At 45.9% G+C, this 19319-nt stretch overlaps 1 protein-coding gene across 1 annotated transcript in view; it reads left to right on the plus strand.

Annotated features, from left to right (window-relative positions):
• Nucleotides 1-1674: 1674 nt before the first annotated feature.
• Nucleotides 1675-19319, plus strand: part of LOC120990958 (UDP-glucuronosyltransferase 2A1-like) — a 35388-nt gene continuing 17743 nt past the window's right edge. The window contains exon 1 of the mRNA XM_040419849.1: nt 1675-2389. Coding sequence (XP_040275783.1) covers nt 1675-2389 — 715 coding nt within the window. The remainder of the gene's footprint in view (nt 2390-19319) is intronic.

Genomic DNA, 19319 nt, shown 5'->3' on the forward strand with positions numbered 1-19319 from the left:
CTTTACAAATCACTAGTCAGACCACACATGGAGTACTGTGTACAGTTCTGGGCTCTTGTGAACAAGGCATACATAGCAGAGCTGGAGAGGGTCCAGAGGAGGGCAACTAAAGTAATAACTGGAATGGGGGGACTACAGTACCCTGAAAGATTATCAACATTCTGGTTATTCGCTTTAGAAAAAAGACGACTGAGGGGAGATCTAATTACTATCTATAAATATATCAGGGGACAGTACAGAGATCTCTCCCATCATCTATTTATCCCCAGGACTGTGACTGTGATGAGGGGACATCCTCTGTGTCTGGAGGAAAGAAGGTTTGTACACAAACATAGAAAATGATTCTTTACGGTAAGAGCAGTGAGACTATGGAACTCTCTGCCTGAGGAGGGGGTGATGGTGAGTACAATAAAAGAGTTCAAGAGGGGCCTGGATGTATTTCTGGAGTGTAATAATATTACAGGCTATAGCTACTAGAGAGGGGTCCTTGATCCAGGGATTTATTCTAACTGCCTGAGTGTAGACTGGAAGGAATTTTTTTTCCCCCTAAGTGGGGAAAATTGGCTTCTACCTAACAGTTATTTTTTTTGCCTTCCTCTGGATCAACTTGCAGGATAACAGGCCGAACTGGATGGACAAATGTCTTTTTTTCGGCCTTATAAACTATTTTACCATGCTTTGAAACTCTGTTGTGCATAATAATTTAAAGTTTTTTAATTCGGGAAAAAAAATACTGTTATCATTGGCAGGTTTGCTTAATAAAATTTGATTTATACTCTAAGGGGTGATGACTTGAAAATTATACTGTCACTTGCATCGGCCATTTAGGAAAATCAGAGAAAAATATAATTTGCATAATAATTTGGAATGTGGTATAATGTTCAAGTTTCAGCTAAAAATTTATTTCCTATATCCTATCAGCCCACAGGGTGGAGTATAGCCATATGTCATGATAAGGGAAACATATAAGAGCAGATATGATGAAATATATACTGGTAATTTGATCAGTCTCTATGGACTCCTGTAGCTCATTAAATGTAATTTATGAAATATCCTGACCTATCAGAACTATAAATCCTATTGTGTGCAATAATCCACTCAGTACAATGGAGATATAAGAGGGATTTCACAGGTGTCTGAAACTCAAACAGCAGATTTGCCATTTGCGTGTAAGGAGGAAGACATTTCAGGTAAGTAAAACAAATCTATGAACCTATCTATCTATCTATCTATCTCCTATCTATCTATCTCATATCTATCTATCTATCTATCTATCTATCTATCTATCTATCTATCTATCTAATATCTATCTATCTATCTATCTCATATCTATCTATCTTATATCTATCTCTCTATCTTATATCTATCTCATATCTACAGTATCTATCTATCTCATATCTACAGTATCTATCTATCTATCTCATATCAACAGTATCTATCTATCTATCTATCTATCTATCTCTTATCTATCTATCTATCTATCTATCTATCTATCTATCTATCTATCTAATCTCTCTCTATCATATTTTATAGATTTACAAATTGGTGAGATTTACAACATCTCAGCTTGTTATCTTGGCTGAAGATCACCTTCTCTGTGAGGCGTCTGATCAAGTGGCTTTAATTGAATAGTACAGGAGCCTTAATAAAGTCTTATCTCGTACTAAATGAAAGATGACTAAAGCAGCACAGTTGCTGATCGCCCACGTGTTTCTTTCTGGAACGGTACTCTGTGGAAACATTTTGATCTGGCCAACAGAAGGCAGTCACTGGTTAAACATCAAAACTATAATTGATGAGCTAATAAAGAGAAACCATAGTGTGACAGTATTGATATCAACAGGAGCAGCTTACATTAATGCAAATGATAAGTCCCACTCAGAAAAGTATGAGATTTATAACGTCTCTTATGGGAAGACTGAGATGCTAGCAATAATTGATGACTTTGTTAAGCTCTGGATGTATGAAAAGCCAAACATGACCTTTTTTCAGTTCTATGAGCGTTTCAGCAATTTGGTGAGTGAAGTCAATCTGATGATTAAGGAAAACTGTAATTCTGTACTTAAAAACCAAGACTTAATGACAAAGCTGAAGTCAAACCAATACAACATAATGATATCAGACCCAGTCACCATGTGTGGGGACCTCATAGCAGTGACACTGGACATACCATTCATTTATTCATTGAGGTTCACACCTGCCTCAGCAGCGGAAAGGCATTGTGGAAAACTGCCATCCATTCCATCATACAACCCAGCGTTCTTGTCAGAACTGACTGACAGAATGAATTTCTCAGAACGGATATCCAATATCATCTCATATCTGGTGCAAGACTATATATTTTTCTCTCTTTGGGGTCAATGGGATTCTTACTATAGTGACATCTTAGGTAAGACATCTTAAAATCAATTATATATAAGATTCGCACGGGTATATTTCATCTATTTCATTTAATGTTTGTGTGTGTCGTTAAAAGATATCGACAGTATCCCCCATAACAGTGACATCTACAGCAACCCAGCCCCTTACCAGTAAACTCCACAGTCCCCCAACCCTTAACACTGACCCCCCCCACAGTGCGCCGCCACCTTAAAATGGGACCTCCAAAGCGGCCCACTTCCTTAACTTTGACCTTCGCAGCAGCCTGCCCCTTTAACAGTTTAACAGCACCCCACTCCCTTGACAGTGACCTCCTCAGGGGACTGTCCCCTTATTTGTGATCTCCACTGTTCCCTGCTCCCTTAATAGAGACCTCCACAGCACCCGTCCCTTTAACAGTGACCGCCACAGTACCCCGTTCCCTAAACAGTGACCTCCACAGTTTCCTGCTACCTTAACAGTGACCTCACAGTACCCTGCTGCCTTAACAGAGACATCCACAGCAGTTGCCCCTTTAATTGTCGCCCCTGCCCCCTTAACAGTGACCTCCACAGTGTCCACCCCTTTAACAGTGACCTCCACAGTGGCCTGCCCCTTTAACAGTAACATCCACAGTGAACACCCCTTTAACATTGACCTCCACAGTGTTCATTCCTTTAACAGTGACCACAGCAGCTGCCCCTTTAATAGTGTCCCCTCCCCCGTTATCAGTGACCTCCACAGCGCCCTGCCCCTTTAATGCTAGGGCTACATGATGACATGTGTCGCGCGACATTTTGTCTCAACAATTTTTATAATGACAGGCTATGGTGTCGCACTGCGACATGCAACATACTGCGACACGACAGTTGCAAGAAATCCATCCAAGATGGATTTTTCTACGACTTTCACGTCGCAGCATGTTGCATGTCGCAGTGCAACACCATAGACTATCATTATAAAAAATTTGCGTGACATTGGTGCGACATCAATGTTGCACGACACATGTAGCAGTGTAGCTGTGCCCTATGTGTCGTGTGACTTATTGTCAGGTGACACATGTCGTTGTGTAGCCCTAGCCTAAAGCTGACCTACAGCAGTGAAGAAAAATGGCTGGGTTGTTATGGAAACCCAGAGTAAAACTGTGTGTATGTGGAGACTAAGGGCCTGTGAGTTTCTATTGGCTGATAAGGGACATGTGACCGTGTGTATGGCAGTTGGGATATGAAGAGAAAGACTTGCAGGCTTGTATTGGCTAATGCAGGTCATTTTGGGGAATATCTCAGAAACGGTACATCCTAGAGAGCTGGGACTAAAACCTTCCCGGACACCTAATGTACTGGTGTGCCAAATTTAGTGAAGATCGGTCTAGTCGTTTGGTCACGCATAAAGAAAAGACAGACAGATGTTTAGACAGACAGACAGACAGACAGAAACTAATTTTTATATATATAAGAGACTAACAGAAGGACCCGGCTTCGCACGGGTATATTTCATCTATTTCATTTAATGTTTCTGTGTGTCGTTAAAAGATATCGACAGTACCCCACTCCCTTGACATTGACCTTCTCAGGGGCTCGCCCCCTTAACAGTGACCTATACAGCACCCCATCCCTTAACACTGACCTCCATAGGGGACCGTCCCCTTATCTGTGACCTCTACTGTTCCCTGCCCCCTTAACAGAGACCTCCACAGCACCCGTCCCTTTAACAGTGACTGCCACAATACCCCGTTCCCTTAACAGTGACCTCCACAGTACCCCGCTCCCTTAACAGTGACCTCACGGTACCCTGCTGACTTAACAGTGTCCTCCCTAGCAGCTGCCCCTTTAATAGTGGCCCCTGCCCCCTTAACAGTGACCTCCACAGTGCCCGCCCCTTTAACAGTGACCTCCACAGCAGCCTGCCCCCTAACAATAACATCCACAGTGAACGCCCCTTTAACAATGACCTCCACAGTGCCCGCCCCTTTAACAGTGAGCTCCACAGCAGCTGCCCCTTTAATCGTGGCCCCTGCCCCCTTACAGTGACCTCCACAGTGTCCTGCCCCTTTAAAGGGTTTCTGTCACCCCACAAAACTCATATTTTTTTTTTGGGATAGTTAGATTCCTTATAGGGCGATATAGGAGAATATAATAGTCTTACTTACTTTCATGCGGCCGATTCTTTATAAAACGAAGTTTTATAATATGTAAATGAGGGCTCTACCAGCAAGTAGGGTGTCTACTTGCTGGTAGCCGCAGCAGCAATCCGCCCCCTCGCCGTGTTGATTGACAGGGCCAGCCGTGATCTCCTCCTCCGGCCGGCCCTGTCAGTAATTCAAAAATCGCGCGCCTCTGGTCATTCGGCGCAGGCGCTCTGAGATGAGGAGGCTCGTCTCCTCAGCACTCCTTCAGTGCGCCTGCGCCGATGACGTCTTCTCTTTCGGTGATGTCATCGGCGCAGGCGCACTGAGGAGACGAGCCTCCTTATCTCAGAGCGCCTGCGCCGAATGACCAGAGGCGCGCGATTTTTGAATTACTGACAGGGCCGGCCGGAGGAGGAGATCACGGCTGGCCCTGTCAATCAACACGGCGAGGGGGCGGATTGCTGCTGCGGCTACCAGCAAGTAGACGCCCTACTTGCTGGTAGAGCCCTCATTTACATATTATAAAACTTCGTTTTATAAAGAATCGGCCGCATGAAAGTAAGTAAGACTATTATATTCTCCTATATCGCCCTATAAGGAATCTAACTATCCAAAAAAAAAAAAAAGAGTTTTGTGGGGTGACAGAAACCCTTTAAGGCTAGGGCTACACAACAACATGTGCCGCGCAACATTTTGTCGCACCAATGTCACGCAACTATTTTTATAAAGATAGGCTATGGTGTTGCACTACGACTGCAAGATGGATTTTTCTGCGACTGTTGCATCACAGTCGCAGCATGTTGCATGTCGCAGTGCAACACTATAGACTATCATTATAAAAATTGTTGCGCGGCACATGTCGTTGTGTAGCCCTAGCCTTAAAGGGGCAGGACGCTGTGGAGGTCACTGTAAGGGGGCAGGGGCCACGATTAAAGGGGCAGCTACTGTGGAGCTCATTGTTAAAGGGGCGGGCACTGTGGAGGTCATTGTTAAAGGGGCGTTCACTGTGTATGTTATTGTTAGGGGGCAGGCTGTTGTGTAGCCCTAGCATAAAACTGACCTACAGCAATGAAGAAAAATGGCTGGGTTGTTATGGATACCTGGAGTAAAACTGTGTGTATGTGTAGACTAATGGCTTGCAAGCTTCTATTGGCTGATAAGGGACATGTGACCATGTGTATGGCAGTTGGGATATGAAGAGAAAGACTTGCAGGCTTCTATTGGCTAATGTAAGTAATATTTTGGGAATATCTCAGGAACGGTACGTCCTAGAGAGCCAGTCTAAAACGTTCACGGACACCTGATGTACCTGTGTGCCAAATTTGGTAAAGATAGCTCCAGTCGTTTGGTTGCGCATAAAGAACAGACAGACAGAAACTCATTTTTATAATATAAGAGATAATCCTGTTGTGAAAAATGTTCATACCTCACATGCCAGCATTGAAGAAGGTTTTTTATTGCAAGGTCACTGGTATACTGAAGTACTACTGAAAGGACAAAAACAAGGACTTTTTATACTCTTTAATTTGTCATAAAGTGGTGGTTATGATGCATTTCTATGGGTAGCCAGTGGCAGCTGTGTAGGAAAAAGCTAAACCAGTGCTGCAGCCCCTACATTTTTAGGATCTTTGTTTCAGACCCCTACTGATCACAAAGTGATAACATATCCCATTGATACCATGGAATATAGAATTCCATCAACAGTTCTTGTATCCTTAAAAATCTTCTTTATTTGGCATCCATGTTAAAAACGTATAAAATCATGTTGCGTACTGCTGACGCTTTTCTGGTTATGATTAAGGGCCTGGCTAGGCCAGAAAGGCGTCAGCAGTATGCAACATGATTTTCTTGGTTTTTAATATCGGTGCCAAAGAAGATTTTTAGGATACAATGACTGTTGCTGGAGTTCTATTTTCTATGCTCTGTACTACCTGGTTACCAGTCCTGTGATTTCAGTTGTTCTCCAATCTCCATGCAACATGCAACATAGTCACGATTTCCTGGAGTTGGAGAGTACACAGGACGGGCTGAGGATTATTTCACATGAAGTTGATATCCTAGTGATATGCTATCACTTTATGAGATGAGACACCCCTTTTAAGTTCCCTGACTATACAAGCACATTAAAACAGTTCCCAGTACTTAGATGCTGGTGACCTAGATCAAGATTTGATCGGTGGTTGTTCGACACCTGACATCTCCACCGATCAGCTAATTCATACTACTTCGGACTCTTACTTATCTGATATTGATGATCTATCCTGAGAATGGGCCAACTACTGTAATTTTAAGTACCTTTAATTAGAGATTTTTAAATATAGACTTAGGGTACTTTCACACTTGCGGCAGAGGATTCCGACAGGCAAAATGTATGCAAGCTGATGGCATTTGTCAGACGGATCAGGATCCTGATCCGTTTGACAACTGCATTGAAATGCCAGATCCGTCTCTCCGGTGTCACCTGGAAAAACGGATCTGGCATTTATTTTTTTTCAAATTTTTTGCGGTCTGAGCATGCGCAGACCGCAATGCCGGATCCGTTTTGACGGAACACTCAGAGTTGGATCCGGCATTAATGCATTATAATGGGAAAAAATGTTCCGGAATTTTGGACGGAGATAAAACCGCAGCATGATGTCTTCTGACAATGTGCTGTGACCTCTTGGAAGATGGTTAGATGTTCCCTTCCCTTTAGATAGTACTAATCCTAGCAGATTTGTTTGGAGTTTAGGGAATGCTGTGGATTTTTAAAAGTTGCTAAATATTTGGTTGCAATGCTGCACCAATATCCACAAAACTTAAGAGGGTTTTCTCCCAGTTGTATAGATAGGTTCAATGGATTACTATAACATTGCCTACTGTATGTGTGTATTTGCAATAGAGAAATTAGATTGTGGATATCTTGGACAGGGACTGACGTGAGTGCTGACAACCGCTGTCCAGTGCTGCAGAATATGTTGGTGCCATATAAGCAACAGAAAAAACGATCAGTAACTATTAGTATTGGGATAGTACATAGCTACACTACAGGTGAGTGTATTGTAGTGTGGAGCTAATGATGTCATTGAAAGAACAGAAATTGAGTTGTGCAATGACATATAATCCATTTCAGTTTGTGTTTATATGAACTGGGATAGCATAAAATTACATTTCACAAGTAAAAATGATACCATTAATACCATTAAGCTGTTTGTGCTTAGCAGAGTAATCATAAAAGCATTTAGTAAGGCATTTGTGGGAATGTTGTCTGAACAATACGGTTATATAGCTTCGTCTTGGGTTTCTTGATGCTGCCTTCTCAAGCAATGTCTGCATCTGTGTAAGGAGGAGAATTCTTGGCAGATTAAAAAGATTTCCCTATTAGAACAATTAGGGCAGTCTACTGTTGTCATCAACCTCACACGGTGTATGCAGTGGCGTAACTACAGTACTATGGGCTCCTGGGCAAACTTTGGATCGCCCCCTCCCCCCCCCGACCTGCCCCCAGTAATGTTCCCACTGACACCAGTAATGTCCCCCACTGCCCCCAGTAATGTCCCTCACTAGCTTTAGTAATGTTCCCCATTGCCCCAGTAGTGTCCCCCACTGCCCCTAGTAATGTCCCCCACTGCCTCCAGTAAAGTCCTCCACTTCCCCCAGTAATGTTCCCCACTGCCCCTAGTAATGTCCCCCACTGCCCCCAGTCTTCACTCACATGTAAGGGGGCCCAGCACTGTCACTGTACTTCATGCCGGGCCTGTTAGAGTGCTCATGTCACCTGCATCACATGTGCTCCAGCATCTATCAGCCCCGCGCTGGGGCCTTGTAGATGGTGTACCTCATGTGATGGAGCTGAGTTGAGAGCTCTGACAGGGCTAGGCATGAAGAACAGTGACAATGCCGAGCCCCATTACATGTGAGTGCAGCATGCCCCCTCTTCCCACCAGGCCTGGTCGTGGTTGAACCCTCTGCGACCACGATTGTTACGCCCCTGGGTGGATGTTCTGACTCAATACCCAGGCTGAAATATGAGCTCATGAGACAATATGGCTATGCTTGTCTGTATTGAACAATTTCACCTGATATCTATCAGACAGTGTTCAACTTCAGACGTGTATGAAGAATCCAGATGAGGTTTATTTCCGTGCTAAATCCTTATAATTATGTACAATCAGTAGGTGAAAATATGATCTTTGCCAGGGTTTACCAGGACAGATGGACTGTTCTATTGCTTGAACTACAATGGCTGACACACAGGAAGAAGGGAGGAACTGATTACAGAACCTGGCTATAGTGAGGTAGCAGGACAAACTTTACAATCAAGCATGGTGCAATGACAGCATTAAGATAATGCTTAAAAAATGATGAATACATGTACTATAGTGTGAAAGAGTGCAGTCCTTTCAAACCAATTCACTGATTCCACATAGATTTCTACAGAACCTGTTCTATTTAACGCTTATACAAGTAGAGCCCCCCGAAAGAGTGGAGTGGGTGTCAGCAGTAAGTTTGTGTTGACGTCACTGATTATTTTGCCCTTCCTCTGATCCATGAGAACAATAACGCCCAAAAAACGGATCCTGTCTGTGGAGCATCCACCTTCTCTCGGTCAGCATTTGGTCAGTAATTCCATCAGTATTGTTAAAGCCAAAAAAGCAGGAGTGGATCCAAAACAGAGATGACACGTGAATGGAATCTTTGCATGTCTTCTGTGTTTTGTACCCACTCTTGCTTTTGGCTACTAAATCATAAGCCAATTCTGATGCAAAATAGGGACCATGTCATGCAGGCCTTACAGCTGTTACATAGACAGGATCTATTGTGCGTCTCATTTTTCCTTCCTTCTGACCGATCAGAAGAATGGTCAAATAAATGATGTCAGCCAGGCCGAAAGGCAAAATAGTGGCTTAGTCATGAAGTGGAGATGGTGGGAACAGCATGAGAAGTCCACAGAGTGGCCCTATGACATAGTGGTGAGGTGAAAGCATCAGGAGGAGGCCACAGAGTGGCACAATGACAGTGTAGAGGTGGCAGCAGCATCAGGAGACCACAGTGGGGCTCAATGACAGAGTGTGGAGGTGGTGGCAGCAGCAGCATCAGGAGGACGCCACAGATTGGCGCAATGACAGTGTGGAGGTGGCAGCAGTAGCATGAGGAGACCACCGAGTGGCACAATGACAGAGCGTGTAGGTGGCAGCAGCATCAGGAGGCCACAGAGTGACACACTGACAGAGTGTGGAGATGGCAGCAGCAGCATCAGAAAAAGACCATAAGGTGGCACAATGACAGAGTGTGGAAGTCGCAGCAGCATCATCAGGAGGAGGCCACAGGGTGGCACAATGACAGTGTGGAGGTGGCAGCAGCAGTATCGGGAGGCCACAGAGTGGCACAATGACAGAGCTTGGAGGTGGTGGCGGCAGAAGCAGCATCAGGAGCAGGCCACAGAGTGGAACAATGACAGTGTGTAGGTGGCAGCAGCATCAGGAGGCCACAGAGTGGAACACTGACAGAGTGGAGGTGGCAGCAGCAGCATCAGGAGGAGGCCACAGAGTGGCACAATGACAGAGTGTGGAGGTGGCAGCACCAGAATCAGGAGGCCACAGAGTGGCAAGGTGACAGTGTTGAGGTGTCAGCAGCATCAGGAGACCACAGCGTGGCAAGGTGACAGTGTGGAGGTGGCAGCAACATCAGGAGACCACAGAGTGACCCAGTGACAGAGGTGGGTGGCAATACCAGTACCAGCTGAAGATGATGGGTGAAATAAGGAGCACTTGGCATCAGATGTGTGGCATCAGGCAGGTGGAAGCATCAGAATAGTAGCTGAGGCAGATAGCCACAAGAAACCGGTCTCTTTTGTGAAAGTGTTGGTTTGGCACCATGGATGATCTAGTCTGATGCATCAAGCAATGGTGTATGGAAATACTGGCTGATCCACGCCTGATTCATCTTCACAAACGTCAGTCTCTCCACATTTTGGGTGGACAGGCGAGTTCTTCTTGGGGTAACTATGGCTTCCGCCACACTAAACACCCGCTCTGAGGCCACACTACTGGCCGGGCAGGACAGCTTTTCCAGGGCAAACTCTGCCAGTTGCGCCCACAAATCCAGTTTGGCTGCCCAGTAGTCCAGCGGATCTTCAATGTGGGGTGGCATGGTGCTGTCCAAGTATGCCACTACCTGCTGGTTCAGGTCCTGCTCCAGGTCTAGCTGTTGCTGCTGCTGGTGAGCAGTTTTTTCACTAAGCGGGTGAAGAAAGCTGCTCATCAGCGACTATAGACTCAAGTTGCTGCTGATGGAGCTGGAACTGCTCCTACCCTCCCCCCCCACTCTGCCACAGCAGCCATGGCAGAGGAACGTGAGCGAAGAGGGCCCCCCGGTCAGAACTGCGAGAGGATGGACAATGGTGCAGATAGGCAGCAACCAACTGACTACATAGGATGTCTCTATAGTAGTTTAGTTTGTCCTCCCTCTCAGCGGGTGTAAAAAAGGCCCCTATTTTGGACCGGTAGCAAGGGTCCAACCAGAAGTCATCCCTCTGCCGAATGGTGACAATTCGGCTGTCACTACGCAAGCAAGTGAGCATGCATCGGGCCATTTGTGCAAGTGACTCGGAGGGACTCCCTGCCTCCATTTCCACTGCATACTGCCACAGTGTGTCTGGGTCCTTTGCCTCATCTTCCTCATTGCCCTGTAGCTCCTCTTGCTGCTCCTGCTCCTCCTTTCCTGTCACCTGTGTAAAAAAAAAAACACCCATTTCACTACACATTGCTTGTGCTTCAATGTCATCGTCGTCCTCCTCCTCCCCCTCCAGTTCAGCCCCCACATGAGATCTAGGCGCCACGCCTCCAGTCCCTTGACCAGCCAGATTTACCAGCATCTGTTCCAGGATATGAATCAGTGGAATGACGTTGTTCATACTGTAGTCCTGGCGACTGACAAATAACGTGGCCTCCTCAAAGGGTCTGAGCAAAATGCAGGTGTCAAGCATGAGATGCCACTGGCTGACATCGAAGTTACACAGGGGAGTACTCCTGTCCGCTTGGATGATCAAGAAATCATTTATGGCCTTTCTCTGTTCGTACAGTCGGTCCAACATATGGAGGGTGGAATTCCAACGGGTGGAAACGTCGCATATCAGCCAACAGGATGCTGTTCTGCTGCTGCAGCTTAAGGAGGGTGTGCTTTGTGGTGTACGAGTGGCTGAAGTGCATGCAAAGTTTCCTGGCCATTTTTAGGATGTCTTGCAGATGGGTGGAAGACTTCAGGAACCTCTAGACAACCAGATTGAACACGTGTGTCATGCAGGGTGCATGGCTCAGCCCTCCGTGATGCAGCGCCGACACCATGTTCTTCCCGTTGTCGGTCACCATGGTTCCGATTTTGAGTTGTCGCGGAGAAAGCCAGGATTCGATTTCTTGAGGAAGGACACGGAGCAGTTCCTCCCCTCTGTGAGCCCAGGCAAAAAAGTTGCAGAACAGCATGACACCACCGTGCCCTACACATATGGTATGCTGGAGGGGCACTGTGAATTGTCCCTGCAGTGGAGGCTGAGGACACGGTGGAGGATGAGGAGGCAGAGGCAGACATTGTTGCTGGACCAACGGCGTTAGAATGTGGAGGCAGAAGCAGCGTCACCTGGCCAAGTTGCTGGTGTGGCTATGCCGGAACCACATTCATCCAGTGGGCCGTAAAGGACATGTATTGTCCCTGACCGTAGTTACAGCTCCACAAGTCGGCGCTGCCGTGCACTTTGGCAGACACCAACAGGCTCAAGGACTGGCCCACCTTTTTTTCTACATACGTGTGCAGGTCTAGTACTGCCTTTTTGAAGAAATGATGGCTTGGGACTCTCCACCTGGGCTCGGCACGAGCCATCAGTTCTCTGAAAGGTGCAGAGTCCACCACTTGGAAAAGAAGAGACTGCAGACACAGCAACTTGGCCAGGAGCACATTCAGCTTCTGCACCGTTGGGTGAGTGCACACATACTGTTGTCTCTTGGCAATCGCTTCAGTGATTGATTCCTGACAGAATGACTGACGAGGAAGAGGTGGAGGAGCAGGAGCATCAGGACCAGCAGATGATGGCAATGACAGACAGTTCCCTTCTGCTGAGGTGGTGGAGCCTTGACTGCCTGAAATCGGGTGCGTGCAACTGGGTGATGCAGCGGCAGCTGCGAAAGGCTGGACCACCAGATCGTAACCACAGATCTGCTAGGCCACTTTATGGTGACGCTTCATATATGTTGACGCAGGGCCATGGTGCCAACATTGGCACCCTGCCCACGCTTCACCTTCTGCCCAAAAAATTGCCACATCGCCAAGAAGGTGATTTTACCCCCAACAACCTGCACTGACTGACTGCTACCGCCTCTGCTTCTGTGAACCCCTGCACCACTACTTTCCAGGCAGGTAGGCTCATGCGAAGAGGGTGGTCTAACGGGGGCATGTTTGGCTCCTGACCTCCCACTGCTGCCACCCTGCTGACTCTCGGCCACACTAGCGACTTGCTGGCTCCACCGCTGCCTCACGGGCAAGCTGCCACCCTCTTCTCCCGATGATGATGAAGCCCCTAATTCACCAGGCTTCTAAGTGCGATCAGCTACATCATCATCGAGTACTGTCTGCACGTCACTGATGTCCTCCTCAACGGTCTCTGGGTCCTCCTCATCACTACTTGCCCACCTACTGGAGGAAGCGGCGGGTGATTCCTTCACATCTTGGCTGACCAGTAGCTGCTGACTGTCCTCTAGTAGCTCGTCCTCGCTGTATAGTGTAGCTGAGCCCACAGAATATAATACTTGGCTGGCTGAGGGAACAGAAAAGGACAAAGGCAGGTTGAGGACAGGTGAGGGCACAGGGCCAACTAAGGGTTGTGTCTGATGAACCCACCGACTCTTGGCTGGGGGTGTCTGATGTCACTTGGGACGAAGTGGATGACCGAGTCAACCATTCAAGAACCGCTGGGTTGCTGGTCAAGACACGACAGCTAGATGACACCGGGATCTCAGGCCTCTCGCTGCGACTCCTGCTGCCACGCCGCCTTACTCTGTTGCGACCTGTGCCTGCGCCAGAAACATTTAGCCCTCTGCCACTCCCCTGTGCAGGACCTGGCACTTCTCTGTCTGACATACTGTTAGATCAAATAAATAAATAAAAAGGAGATTAAAACACCCCAAAAAAGTCTGTAATTTTCTCACTTCACCACACAACGGCTAATAAGCCCTTTTTTCCCCACTAATACATGCCAAAGAAGGCTTTAGAATATATAACTGCACCGCTGAATAGCAAATAGGCCCTTACTTTTTTCCACTTATATACGCCACAAAAGGCTTTAGAACATAAAACAGCATCGCAGAACGTTAAATAATATATATTTTTGTGCCACTAATACACACCAAAAAGGGCTGTAATTTTCTCACTTCACAACACAACGGCAAATACTTTTTTTTGTACCACTAATACACGCCAAAAAGGGCTTTAGAACATAAAACTGCACTGCTGAACGGCAAATAATATATATTTTTTTGCCACTAATACACACCAAAAAGGGCTGTAATTTTCTCACTTCACCACACAACGGCTAATAAGCCCTTTTTTTCCCCACTAATACACGCCAAAGAAGGCTTTAGAATATATAACTGCACCGCTGAATAGCAAATAGGCCCTTACCTTTTTCCACTTATAAACGCCACAAAAGGCTTTAGAACATAAAACAGCACCGCAGAACGTTAAATCATATATATTTTTGTGCCACTAATACACACCAAAAAGGGCTGTAATTATGCTTTAGAACATATAACTGCACCGCACAAGGGCAAATAAGACGTATAAATATTTCCTTGTAATCAACCCTGTTAACCCCTTCCCACAATATCACGTACATGTACGTGGGGGAATATGGTGCCTAACTGCATTCCCACGTGCATGTACATGATGTGATCGGTCGGGTGCAGGACCTGCACCCGCCTGATCCGCAGCACGGGCCCGGCTGTAACCACTGGCATCACTGTATGCGGTGATGCCGGCGGATTAACCCTTTCGCATGCCGCGGTCATCGCTGACCGCGGCACGTGCAAGGTTTACAGAGGGAGGGGGTTCCCTCTGATTTCATCGGCCCCCCGAGCTGCGCTGGCAGGGGGCTATGGATGCTACAGAAGCCCAGGAGATCCAACCTGAGGGCTGGGTCTCCTAGGCAACTGTCAGCGTCTAAGGCTACTTTCACACTCGTGTTTGGTGCGGATCCGTCATGGATCTGCACAGATGGATCCGCACCGATAAAACAACCGCATGCATCCGTTCAGAATGGATCCGTTTATATTATCTTTAACATTGCCAAAACTGATCCGTCTTGAACACCATTGAAAGTCAATGGGGGGTGGATCCGTTTTGCATTGTGTCAGTGAAAACGGATCCGTCCCAATTGACTTACATTGTGTGTCAGGACGGATCCACCCGGAGGAAAACTGATGCATTCTGAACGGATCCTTATCCATTCAGAATGCATTAGGGCAAAACTGATCCGTTTTGGACCGCTTGTGAGATCCCTGAATGGATCTCACAAACGGAAACCAAAACGCCAGTGTGAAAGTAGCCTTACTGTGTAAGACACTGACAGTTCAATTCAGTACAATACATAATGTATTGTACTGAATTGAACAGGGATCAAAGCCTGAAAAGGTGAAGTCCCACAGTATGAAAAAAGTGTTTTTTTTATAATAAAAAAAATAAAGTTTCAAGTAAAAAAAAAACATCCTTTTCCCAAAATAAAGTAAAAACAATTTGTAAAAAATAGGGATAATAAGAAAAGTAGACATATTAGGTATCGCCGCGTCCATATTGACGAGCTCTATAAAAATATCACATGACCTAACCCCTCAGATGAACACCGTCAAAAAAATAAAATAAAAACTGTGCTAAAAAAAACTTTTTTTGTCACCTTACATCACTAAAAGTGCAACACCAAGCGATCAAAAAGGCGTATGCGCCCCAGAATAGTACCAATCTAACCGTCACCTCATCCTGCAAAAAATGAGCCCCAACCTAAGACAATTGCCCAAAAAAAATAAAAAACTATGGCTTTCAGAATATGGAGACACTGAAAAATCATTTGTTTCAAAAATTCTTTATTATGTAAAACTGAAACAACCAAAAACAGTAGTCATATTTGGTATTGCCGCGTACGTAACAACCTGCTCTATGAATACCACATGATCTAACCTGTCAGATGAACATTGTAAATAACAAAAAATAAAAACGGTGCCAAGACAGCTGTTTTTTGTTACCTTGCCTTACAAAAAGTGTAATATAGAGCAACCAAAAATCATATGTACCCTAAAATAGTACCAACAAAACTGCCACCTTATCCTGTAGTCATATGTCTGTCTATTTCATGTTTGGATCAGTTGTGACATCACAGTGCTGATTGTCTGCATGCATGGCATTGTGGGTAATCCCTCGTTCCCAGAGTTCCTTGCTCCATGTCCTAACACGTGCAGCTGCAGCAGCCATTTTTGTGATTCGTTACCACGAAGCGTGAAGAAGTTCGGATTTTTCCTGAAATTCGTATCAAATTCAACTTTGTCAACTTCGATTCGCTCATCTCTAGTTATTATATGTTGGTCAAATAACTCTTGCATACACCGGAATAATAATATAATGACTAAGACCTCTTTCTCATCTGCGGTGTGCCCTGTGGCAGCCTGTTTATAGCAGATAACAGCCTGCTGAAGCTCTCTGGATGATACCGCAATACCTGTCTGCCCCTTTGGGTACATGTAATAATTGATTGAAGCCAGCTGTTTAGCTAAAACCCCTTTGGTTTACGTCAGCAAAAAGGTGTATTAGTGGTCACTATGGGGTTAATAAGCATGATAATGCAGTATCTAGTATAACACCCCGCAGTATGCAGTGCCCCACAGTATGCAGTATCTAGTATAACACCCCACAGTATGCGGTGCCCCACAGTATGCAGTATATAGTATAGCACCCCACAATATGCAGTGCCCCATAGTATGCAGTATAGAGTATAGCACCCCACAGTATGCAGTACCCCACAGAATGCAGTATCTAGTATGACACCCCACAGTATGCAGTGCCCAAGAGTATGCAGTATATAGTATAACACCCCACAATATGCGGTGCCCCACAGTATGCAGTATATAGTATAACACCCCACAGTATGCAGTACCCCACAGAATGCATTATCTAGTAAAGCACCCCATATTATGGAGTATATAGTATAATACCACACAATATACAGTAGCCCACAGTATGCTGTATAACACCCTATGTCACATTTCCTGATGTAATCTTCAGAAAAACTCCATAAAACTATATAGGCAATACTCCTCCTCTGAGAGAGAGAACCTGTGATGGTGTCATAACTATAGGACCAGTTACATCGATGTTCACATGCCGATTATGTGATCAAAGGTTCTTTCTCCTACCAGAATCACAACTCCCCTTCCTCGTTGTAATGGTTATTTTGGGTGCCGATGAGCCCCACAGAAACATTGGGCCTGGGCCACCGGCCCAAACGCCCCTATTATAATCTGCCATTGAGTGTGTTCACAATTTTTCTTAAAATCCATAGGATACTCCTGCGGCAAAAGTTCAAGACAGTCTATTGCAAACACTCATCCTCATACAGCTGCATTGTTTCTGCACGGTAGAATGCTGTTTAGACTGCTGCCCAGAATACTTGCCTGCACTAATGAAAGTTTCATCTGCACCTTTAGAAAGGCAGATTGTCAGGAACAAGCTTTCACAGGAACATTCATCCCAGATAATCTGCCCGATCTGTGTGTGTAATAGGCCATCTGACCAATGCTTGGTCAGAAAATCTGTCAGATAATCTGTTGGCGTAATACAGTCCTTAGGCTACTTTCACACTTGCGGCAGAGTGATCCAGCAAGCAGTTCCATCGGACAGCATTTGTAGACTGATCCGAATGCAAATCCGTCTTACAAATGCATTGCAAGAATGGATCCGTCTCTCCGTATGTCATCTGGAGAAACTGATCTGTTATATACACTGCTCAAAAAAATAAAGGGAACACTTAAACAATACAATGTAACTCCAAGTCAATCACACTTCTGTGAAATCAAACTGTCCACTTAGGAAGCAACACTGAGTGACAATCAATTTCACATGCTGTTGTGCAAATGGGATAGATAACAGGTGTAAATTATAGGCAATTAGCAAGACACCCCCAATAAAGGAGTGGTTCTGCAGGGGGTGAACACAGACCACTTCTCAGTTCCTATGCTTCCTGGCTGATGTTTTGGTCACTTTTGAATGCTGGCGGTGCTTTCACTCTAGTGGTAGCATGAGACGGAGTCTACAACCCACACAAGTGGCTCAGGTAGTGCAGCTTATCCAGGATGGCACATCAATGCGAGCTGTGGCAAGAAGGTTTGCTGTGTCTGACAGTGTAGTGTCCAGAACATGGAGGCGCTACCAGGAGACAGGCCAGTACATCAGGAGACGTGGAGGAGGCCTTAGGAGGGCAACAACCCAGCAGCAGGACCGCTACCTCCGCCTTTGTGCAAGGAGGAACAGGAGGAGCACTGCCAGACCCCTGCAAAATGACCTCCAGCAGGCCACAAATGTGCATGTGTCTGCTCAAACGGTCAGAAACAGACTCCATGAGGGTGATATGAGGGTCCGACGTCCACAGGTGGGGGTTGTGCTTACAGCCCAACACCGTGCAGAACGTTTGGCATTTGCCAGAGAACACCAAGATTGGCAAATTCGCCACTGGCGCCCTGTGCTCTTCACAGATGAAAGCAGGTTCACACTGAGCACATGTGACAGACGTGACAGAGTCTGGAGACGCCGTGGAGAATGTTCTGCTGCCTGCAACATCCTCCAGCATGACCGTTTTGGCATTGGATTAGTAATGGTGTGGGGTGGCATTTCTTTGGAGCGCTGCACAGCCCTCCATGTGCTCGCCAGAGGTAGCCTGACTGCCATTAGGTACCGAGATGAGATCCTCAGACCCCTTGTGAGACCATATGCTGGTGCGGTTGGCCCTGGGTTCCTCCTAATGCAAGACAATGCTAGACCTCATGTGGCTGGAGTGTGTAGTGTGTCAGCAGTTCCTGCAAGACGAAGGCATTGATGCTATGGACTGGCCCGCCCGTTCCCCAGACCTGAATCCAATTGAGCACATCTGGGACATCATGTCTCGCTCTATCCACCAACCTCACGTTGCACCACAGACTGTCCAGGAGTTGGCAGATGCTTTAGTCCAGGTCTGGGAGGAGATCCCTCAGGAGACCGTCCGCCACCTCATCAGGAGCATGCGCAGGCGTTGTAGGGAGGTCATACATGCACGTGGAGGCCACACACACTACTGAGCATCATTTTGACTTGTTTTAAGGACATTACATCAAAATTGGATCAGCCTGTAGTATGTTTTTCCACTTTAATTTTGAGTGTAACTCCAAATCCAGACCTCCACGGGTTGAAAAATTTTATTTCCATTTTTTTATTTTTGTGTGATTTTGTTGTCAGCACATTCAACTATGTAAAGAACAAAGTATTTCAGAAGAATATTTAATTAACTCAGATCTAGGATGTGTTATTGTTGTGTTCCCTTTATTTTTTTGAGCAGTGTATTTATTTCACATTTTTACGGAAGGACGGATCTGGCATTGCGGTATTTTTAATGCCGGATCCGGCACTAATACATTTCAATGTAAATTAATGCCGGATCTGGCATTCCGGCAACTGATCCGGAATTTTGGACGGAATTTTGAACTCAGTGCCGGAAAAGAAAAACGCTGACCCTCAGTCAGGCAGGCTGGCAGCCATTTGTGTTAGTGCTGTAATATTTAAAGCTATACAATCA

Source organism: Bufo bufo, chromosome 2 (assembly GCF_905171765.1).
Source record: "Bufo bufo chromosome 2, aBufBuf1.1, whole genome shotgun sequence".
NCBI lineage: Eukaryota > Metazoa > Chordata > Amphibia > Anura > Bufonidae > Bufo > Bufo bufo.